At 45.8% G+C, this 10,000-nt stretch overlaps 1 protein-coding gene across 5 annotated transcripts in view; it reads left to right on the top strand.

Annotated features, from left to right (window-relative positions):
- The window catches only part of LOC128698506 (transient receptor potential channel pyrexia), a 79,115-nt gene that overhangs the window by 19,337 nt on the left and 49,778 nt on the right, over positions 1 to 10,000 (top strand). For 2 of the 5 annotated variants that reach the window (XM_070103962.1, XM_070103961.1), the window contains exon 2: positions 5,946 to 7,510. In XM_070103962.1, coding sequence (XP_069960063.1) covers positions 7,309 to 7,510 — 202 coding nt within the window. In that variant the 5' untranslated portion in view covers positions 5,946 to 7,308. Of the gene's footprint in view, positions 1 to 4,970; positions 5,176 to 5,945; positions 7,511 to 10,000 lie in introns of all 5 variants that reach the window. The other 3 variants (XM_053790757.2, XM_070103959.1, XM_070103960.1) reach the window with 3 other exon arrangements.

The following is a 10,000-nucleotide window of genomic DNA, read 5'->3' as shown; positions in this document are numbered from 1 at the left end:
GTGTAGCAGGAGTAGGAGTATTACAACACCCAAGCTAACAAGTGTAGCAGGGGTGGGAGTCTTACAACCCCCAAGCGAACAAGTGTAGCAGGAGTGGGAGTGTTACAACACCCCAGCTAACAAGTGTAGCAGGAGTGGGAGTGTTACAACACCCAAGCTAACAAGTGTAGCAGGGGTGTAGGAGTGTTACAAAACCCAAGCTAACAAGTGTAGCAGGGGTGGGAGTGTTACAACACCCAAGCTCACAAGTGTAGCAGGAGTGGGAGTGTTACAACACCCCAGCTAACAAGTGTAGCAGGAGTGGGAGTGTTACAACACCCAAGCTAACAAGTGTAGCAGGGGTGGGAGTGTTACAACACTCCAGCTAACAAGTGTAGCAGGAGTAGGAGTATTACAACACCCAAGCTAACAAGTGTAGCAGGGGTGGGAGTCTTACAACCCCCAAGCGAACAAGTGTAGCAGGAGTGGGAGTGTTACAACACCCCAGCTAACAAGTGTAGCAGGAGTGGGAGTGTTACAACACCCCAGCTAACAAGTGTAGCAGGGGTGGGAGTGTTACAACACCCAAGCTAACAAGTGTAGCAGGAGTGGGAGTGTTACAACACCCAAGCTAACAAGTGTAGCAGGAGTGGGAGTGTTACAACACCCCAGCTAACAAGTGTAGCAGGAGTGGGAGTGTTACAACACCCAAGCTAACAAGTGTAGCAGGGGTGGGAGTGTTACAACACCCCAGCTAACAAGTGTAGCAGGAGTGGGAGTGTTACAACACCCAAGCTAACAAGTGTAGCAGGAGTGGGAGTGTTACAACACCCAAGCTAACAAGTGTAGCAGGGGTGGGAGTGTTACAACACTCCAACTAACAAGTGTAGCAGGGGTGGGAGTGTTACAACACCCAAGCTAACAAGTGTAGCAGGGGTGGGAGTGTTACAACACTCCAGCTAACAAGTATAGCAGGAGTAGGAGTGTTACAACACCCAAGCTAATAAGTGTAGCAGGGGTGGGAGTCTTACAACCCCCAAGCGAACAAGTGTAGCAGGAGTGGGAGTGTTACAACACCCCAGCTAACAAGTGTAGCAGGAGTGGGAGTGTTACAACACCCAAGCTAACAATTGTAGCAGGGGTGGGAGTGTTACAAAATCCAAGCTAACACGTGTAGCAGGGGTGGGAGTGTTACAACACCCAAGCTCACAAGTGTAGCAGGAGTGGGTGTTACAACACCCAAGCTAACAAGTGTAGCAGGAGTGGGAGTGTTACAACACCCAAGCTAACAAGTGTAGCAGGGGTGGGAGTGTTACAACACCCAAGCTAACAAGTGTAGCAGGAGTGGGAGTGTTACAACACCCAAGCTAACAAGTGTAGCAGGGGTGGGAGTGTTACAACACCCCAGCTAATGACTCACGAAATCGTAATGACACGATTGCAAACAAACCATACCCCGGCCGGGATTGAACCCGCTAATAAGTGTAGCAGGGGTGGGAGTGTTACAACACCCCAGCTAACAAGTGTAGCAGGAGTGGGAGCGTTACAACACCCAAGCTAACAAATGTAGCAGGGGTGGGAGTGTTACAACTCCCCAGTTAACAAGTGTAGCAGGGGTGGGAGTGTTACAACACCCCAGCTAACAAGTGCAGCAGGAGTGATAGTGTTACAACACCCCAGCTAACAAGTGTAGCAGGGGTGGAAGTGTTACAACACCCCAGCTAACAAGTGTAGCAGGGGTGGGAGTGTCACAACACCCCAGCTAATAAGTGTAGCAGGGGTGGGAGTGTCACAATACCCCAGCTAACAAGTGTAGCAGGGGTGGGAGTGTTACAGCACCCCAGCTAACAAGTGCAGCAGGAGTGGGAGTGTTACAACACCCAAGCTAACAAGTGTAGCAGGGGTGGGAGTGTTACATCACCCCAGCTAACAAGTGTAGCGGGGTGGGAGTGTTACAACACCCCAGCTAACAAGTGCAGCAGGAGTGGGAGTGTTACAACACCCCAGCTAACAAGTGTAGCAGGGGTGGGAGTGTTACAACACTCCAGCTAACAAGTGTAGCAGGAGTGGGAGTGTTACAACACCCCAGCTAACAAGTGCAGCAGGAGTGGGTGTTACAACACCCCAGCTAACAAGTGTAGCAGGGGTGGGAGTGTTACAACACTCCAGCTAACAAGTGTAGCAGGAGTGGGAGTGTTACAACACCCCAGCTAACAAGTGTAGCAGGAGTGGGAGTGTTACAACACCCCAGCTAACAAGTATAGCAGGGGTGGGAGCGTTACAACACCCCAGCTAACAAGTGTAGCAGGGGTGGGAGCGTTACAATACCCCAGCTAACAAGTGTAGCAGGGGTGGGAGTGTTACAACACCCCAGCTAACAAGTGTAGCAGGGGTGGGAGCGTTACAATACCCCAGCTAACAAGTGTAGCAGGGGTGGGAGTGTTACAACACCCCAGCTAACAAGTGTAGCAGGGGTGGGAGTGTTACAACACCCCAGCTAACAAGTGTGAGTCAGAAACTTTTTCACGAGAAGCACTTGAGAGGGTGTAATCCGCCCACACCCTCACCCACGCCCATACCTACGCCCACACCCTCACCCATACCCACATCCCCACCCATGTTACTGCTGCTTCCCACCTTACTCATATTCTTACTGCATTCATGGGGAAGCGCTAAATCCTCAGGGAATCATCAAGCACCAGCACCTGGGTAATGGGAGGTAATCAAATTTGATTCGAGAAAGGGTAGCTCCATTTTCTTTAATCAAAATCCCTTCCCCAGCATCACTTTCCTCTTGGCAGCATCTCGGTGATGTCCATCCTGGAGGTTACCTGGAGGTTATTCCGGGGATCAACGCCCCCGCGGCCCGGTCCATGACCAGGCCTCCCGATGGATCAGGGCCTGATCAACTAGGCTGTTACTGCTGGCCGCACGCAGTCCGACGTACGAGCCACAGCCCGGCTGATCCGGCACTGATTTTAGGTATCTGTCCAGCTCTCTCTTGAAGGCAGCCAGGGGTTTATTGGCAATTCCCCTAATGCTTGATGGGAGGCTGTTGAACAGTTTTGGGCCCCGGACACTTATGGTGTTTTCTCTTAGTGTACCAATGGCGCCCCTACTTTTTATTGGCGGCATTTTGTATCGCCTGCCCAGTCTTTTACTTTCGTAGGGAGTGATTTCTGTGTGCAGATTTGGGACCATTCCTTCCAAGATTTTCCAAGTGTAGATTATGATATATCTCTCCCTCCTGCGTTCCAGTGTAATATTCAACGCTCTCTAACGCAGTGGTAAAAGCAGGATCCATACACAGCTTTAAGAAGAGCTACGATAAGGCTTTCGAAGGAAAGAGTGTGAACCCAGTAGCGACCAATGAGGAGGTGGACCCAGGAGCTAAGATTCGTTCCTTACAACTACATATTATATACACAAATAACCCGTACATATGAGAAAGAAGCTTATGATGATGTTTCGGTCCGTCTTGGACCATTTACAAAGTTACAGTGTGGCTTTGTAAATGGTCCAAGTCGGACCGAAACGTCGTGGTCAGCTTCTCTCACATATGTGCGGGTTATTTGTGTATTGTTCCAGTCATGGTATTGTGTCTTTTTGTTATTTACATATAGGTTAGGTTAGATAAGATTGATCGGGAAACAGGACAAGTGTTTCCTGGAGCGGGTCATAGTCATATGATGACCTATCACTGGAGTTTTTGGTCATCTGATCGAGACCTTCCACTGGCCTAACCTTCAACCATCTTTAAAAATTAGGATTATAATTATAACCATTAGTTACCACATACAGGTAAGAGTAAATAAACGGTTACATGGAAATAAGTTACTTAGTCTGACTTTTTGCGGGGTATCCTTGGAAATTTACACTGTGTATGATAACTGTAAACAAACCATACCACGGGTAGGGATAGAACCCGCGATCAAAGAACCATAAAACTCCAGACCGACGCGTTAGCCACTAGGTCTACTGGTATGGTTTGTTTGCAATCGTGTCATTACGATTTTGTGAGTTATGATGATTGTATTTATGTGTACCTGTGACTAAGTAAACTTACATTAATGGTTCGTCTGAAATCAGCGGAGGGAGGTTCGAGTCTCCAACAATCACTGTCTATACTAAGTCAACCATACAGTTTTACCGCTTCATGAAAGATTGGTAAACTTGCAGTGGGTAACTGCAGGAAATTCTGAATATTTATGGTAGTTACGAGAAGTGTATAGTGTTCATAACTAAGACTGGTAGTACTGTAATGTACTCTGGTGCATCGTGAGACAAGAGTACTGGAAAATGTCTCTGTCAAGAGTACTGGAGTGTCTTTATCAAGAGTACTGGAGAGTGTCTTTATCAAGAGTGCTGGATAGTGCCTTTGTCAAGAGTACTGGAGTGTCTTTATCAAGAGTACTGGAGAGTGTCTTTATCAAGAGTGCTGCACTGTCTGTCAAGAGTTCTGGAGGTGGAGAGTGTCTTTGTCTTCCTCTACACACTCCTTACACTCTTTACACTCGGAGCTTTCTGATTAATGTATATTTTGTGTCTGTAGCAATCTGAAATGAATGTCAATAGCAAAGGGAGATGGACCGACCATCACAAAACTTTCTTCAAGGTTGGTAGATACATCTCCATCATCTCAGAGCGGGGTAGCATGATAAATTATACAGTAGCTCGATCGCTAGCGCATTCAGCTCACACACTAAGGTCCGGAGTTCGAATCTCCTCCGGTACAGCTGGAAAACATTAGGGACGTGTTTCCATAATACACCTGCTGTCCCTGTTCACCCATCAGTATAAATTGGGTACTTGGGTGTTAGTGGACTGGTGTGGGTCGCATCCTGGGACAAAATTGGCCTAATTTGCCCGAAATGCTCAGCATAACAAGGGACTTTCTATATAGTAGTATGTCATTGATGTCAACTAAACCTGTATACCTTGTACATGTACTTGTAGAAATAAAGTTATGATTATTATTATTATTCTTATAGCAGAGTCGTGAGTTTTTACAATGGGCCACAACTGTAAAACTCTACGGGAAACACACGTCATGTTTGAGAACACTTAGAGGTGAGGCTGGAGAGGTGAACACACCCGTTTGAGAGAGAATGAATGCCAAGACAAAGAGTAAGATTGAGTGTAAACAAATACTGGAGCAACAAGAGACTCTCACCAGAGTACACATACCTTGGCCAGGTATCTTAATGTTAACAGCAGCCAGTTTTCTTTAGTTCCACATCTTAATCAACACTAATCACTCCTCACTTGACATTGGTTCTCTAACACCAATATTTACTTTCCTCTCCAAATACTGCCCTAGTTGTGAATTATTACAACACACACACACACACACACACACACACACACACACACACACACACACACACACACACACACACACACACACACACACACACACACACACACACACACACACACACACACACACACACACACACACACACACACACACACACACACACACACACGTACGTTACTAACCCCGGAGATCCTTGAAGAAGAGGGAGGACTTTTATGTCCTCCCTCTCCTTAAAGGATCTCCGGGGACTGAAAGACACCTGACCTTCCTGATTATCTTTCATTATCCAAGTTCAGTCATATTACAGATTTATCTTTTCCCTGTGAACAACATCAATAATAATAATAATAATAATAATAATAATAATAATAATAATAATAATAATATCATGAGAGCATTTAAGTTACATTCGATGAATGAATAACCGAAGACTGATTATTATTATTATTGTTATTATTACTACAGTAGTAGTAATAACAGTGTTATAAGTAGTAATATTAGCAGAGGTAGTGGTAACAGCAGTAGTAATAATAATAATGATAACAGTGATAATATTAATATTATTACTTGTTTACTATGATTATTATTGTATCTATCCTGATCTTTTATCTGAACTTGTAGTAATTTTCTGATGCCACTCCTGCAGGAGGCGCTGAAGACCCAAGACTGACTAAATGAACCTTCGTCTACAGCGTCTTCCTACGTCTTTCAAGGTCTCAGTCTAAAGTAACCTTCGTCTACAGCGTCCTTCCTACGTCTTTCAAGGTCTCAGTCTAAAGTAACCTTCGTCTACAGCGTCTTCCTACGTCTTTCAAGGTCTCAGTCTAAAGTAACCTTCGTCTACAGCGTCCTTCCTACGTCTTTCAAGGTCTCAGTCTAAAGTAACCTTCGTCTACAGCGTCCTTCCTACGTCCTTCAAGTCTCAGTCTAAAGTAACCTTCGTCTACAGCGTCCTTCCTACGTCCTTCAAGTCTCAGTCAAAAGTAACCTTCGTCTACAGCGTCCTTCCTACGTCCTTCAAGTCTCAGTCTAAAGTAACCTTCGTCTACAGCGTCCTTCCAGGTTTCAGATTAAAGAAACTCTCGTCTACAGCGTCCTTCCAGGTTTCAGATTAAAGAAACCCTCGTCTACAGCGTCCTTCCAGGTTTCAGATTAAAGAAACCCTCGTCTACAGCGTCCTTCCAGGTTTCAGATTAAAGAAACCCTCGTCTACAGCGTCCTTCCAGGTTTCAGATTAAAGAAACCCTCGTCTACAGCGTCCTTCTAGGTTTCAGATTAAAGAAACCATCGTTTACAGCGTCCTTCCTATTACTTCTTCGGTTTTACCTACACTGTCCCGATCACCAGCAGTGTCAACAGTCAACATTTAACGTCCACTAGGAACAGTTAGTAGAATCAGCAGCAGGTGAAGCAGGGAACCGCCAGTCTTCACGAAAGGCAGCAGCAGGACCTCTCAATATCCAGCACCAGGAAACAGGATTCACCAGCAGGGGCAGCAGAGAGCTCTTAACAATCACTAGCAGCAAGGAACGCTCAGCATTCACCAGGAAGACGCTGTTTCTTTTCAGTAGAACGATCAGAAGGGGCAGTAGGAAGCTATCAACATTTACCCGTAGGACAGTATCGCTCTTCACCAGGACTACCAGCAGTCAGGATCCTTCACAGTACACCAGGATTACCAGCAGCGAGGATCCTTCGCAGTATACCAGGACTACCATCAGTGAGGATCCTTCACAGTACACCAGGATTACCAGCAGCGAGGATCCTTCGCAGTATACCAGGACTACCATCAGTGAGGATCCTTCACAGTACACCAGGGGTACCAGCAGTGAGGATCCCACACAACTGATCAGGTCCAACACAGTGAATCTTAGCCTCCAGTAGAAGCCCCATCAAGATCAGACAACCCACCCGGCAGGAACCTCTCCCCAGCATCATCATCAGCTCAGCACCACACAAACCACATCTCAAAGCCAAAATATCAACAACACCGGTGACACCAAGCGTACATGCGCAAGAGAATAAGCAAGGCAAGCGCGAGAGCGTTTTTAAAAACGGTTTCGCAGAAAAACTCGGCCCTGTCTGAGAGTCGGGGGCCAGACAAAGTCGAGACTGTACACGAAGTTGACATTAACAAGACGAACTGGAAGAGTTATCCCAACACCACCAAAATTCACATCAACATCCCTCCGAACATCATGAATAACACAGGTAATTATCGTGCGTTTTATGACGTGGTTATTTGGTTAATGGGTCTTAAAGCTTTTTGACTACACGAAGGTCATTAATTTTTTTTTATTATCGATTCCTAAATTATTCAACGCTAAACCCATCTGGCACATTCAGCTCAAGGTGTGGTGGAGGCTTGATCCTCCGTCTGCTGATCGCAAGACAGACGCTTTTCCTGTTTGTTCTCACCTGTATCCACGAAAGCCATTAAGACTGCATGTCATCTGTTCAGCACCAGTCAAGAATACTTTAATTCCTAAATTAGGGATTGAAGTAAACTCTTAGTTAATAAACACCGAGAAACATAACACAGCTCTGTGTGTACATGTATGATACATAAGTACCGGCAAGAGGAAGAATTAGACACATGTGCAACATCTGGGTATCTTTATTTGTAGACGTTTCACCGTCCAGTGACTTTATCAATACAGATTGAATGACATAATGGGAAGACTATAGAACTATATAAAAAAATGAGGTAATCAGTCCCTCAGCCTTGGAGTTGGTGGAGAACACCACAGTCTTGAAGATTACAGTGATCTTCACCAACTCCAAGGTTGAGGGACTGACCACCTCAACACTAATTCTTCAAGGTTGAGGGACTGACCACCTCAACACTAATCCTTCAAGGTTGAGGGACTGACCACCTCAACACTAATCCTTCAAGGTTGAGGGACTGACCACCTCAACACTAATTCTTCAAGGTTGAGGGACTGACCACCTCAACACTAATTCTTCAAGGTTGAGGGACTGACCACCTCAACCCTAATCATTCAAGGTTGAGGGACTGACCACCTCAACACTAATTCTTCAAGGTTGAGGGACTGACCACCTCAACACTAATTCTTCAAGGCTGAGGGACTGACCACCTCAACACTAATCCTTCAAGGTTGAGGGACTGACCACCTCAACACTAATTCTTCAAGGTTGAGGGACTGACCACCTCAACACTAATCCTTCAAGGTTGAGGGACTGACCACCTCAACACTAATTCTTCAAGGTTGAGGGACTGACCACCTCAACACTAATTCTTCAAGGTTGAGGGACTGACCACATCTTTACCTCGCCACTGCTGTCTTCATATTTAATAACCTCTGTATTCGACTGAAGAAGCCTACCATGTAGACAAAACGTCTCGGAATTGCAGATACCTAAGTGATGCACATGTCGTACTCACCTCTGGGTAAATGGGTTTGAATTATGGTGTATCCGACCAGTGGTGTATCCGACCATTGGTGTATCCGACCATTGGTGTATCCGACCAGCGGTGTATCCGACCAGCGGTGTATCCGACCATTGGTGTGTCCGACCAGTGGTGCATCCGACCAGCGGTGTATCCGACCAGTGGTGTATCCGACCATTGGTGTATCCGACCAGCGGTGTATCCGACCATTGGTGTATCCGACCAGTGGTGCATCCGACCAGCGGTGTATCCGACCAGTGGTGTATCCGACCAGCGGTGTATCCGACCAGTGGTGTATCCGACCAGTGGTGTGTCCGACCAGTGGTGTGTCCGACCAGTGGTGTATCCGACCATTGGTGTATCCGACCAGCGGTGTATCCGACCAGTGACAACAAGACACAACAACAACAGACCTTTACTGATACCTACGCGAGGCATTATCAAGTCCTTGATAAAACCTCGCGTAGACGAAACGTCGTACTAATAAAGGTCTCCTCTTGTTGGATGTCTTTTTACAATATGTGAACGAGCGTAAGAACGATTAATGAGACATTTGGAAATAAATGGTATAAAATACCGACACAATGGAAATATAAACATAAGCCCACTGTGTGGGCGAAACGTTGTCAATAAAGGATCACATTATACTGCTTATATGTTTATATAAGTAGCCTTATATACCGTATGTGCCTTTGTACTGGCTTGATAAACTTTCTGGAGGGCGAAACGTAGCCTCAGTAAACGTCTCATTAGTTGCTCTTGTATCCTTTTACCTAACACATGGTAACTATAACAATGTTTTTACAATCCCAGGCTTCGTTTGATGAAGATACGCCATCACTCGGAAACCAGAGCGCAGATATGTCACTGGGATGTTAGGAAATACTTCTTTAGCCTTAGAGTAGCCAGGAAGCCAAGTGGTAGAAACAGAATCCATACATAGCTTTAAGAATAGTTATGATAAGAGCTCACGCAACCAGGAATGAAATCAGAAGCGGTCACCAGAAAGGCGCGGGGCCAGGAGCTGAGACTCGACCCCTGCAACCACAGATAGGTGACTACGTGGCAGAGAAAACACTGTGAAGATTGCAGCTTCATATGTTGAATGACGATACTCAGGTAGTGTCTATTATTGTAATGTAGTTCTGTTGTGTCCGAAACTGTGTAGGTATTAGCAGCAGCAGTGATAAAATATATGTGTAACACATGACCTGTCTCCACTGTGGAGACATTTCACCAACCAGTGACTCTGTTAATCTAGTAGAGATGAAAAAGTGATTTGAGGTGGT

This window comes from Cherax quadricarinatus, chromosome 88 (assembly GCF_038502225.1).
Source record: "Cherax quadricarinatus isolate ZL_2023a chromosome 88, ASM3850222v1, whole genome shotgun sequence".
Lineage (NCBI taxonomy): Eukaryota > Metazoa > Arthropoda > Malacostraca > Decapoda > Parastacidae > Cherax > Cherax quadricarinatus.
This window is presented reverse-complemented; position numbering and strand designations above follow the sequence as displayed.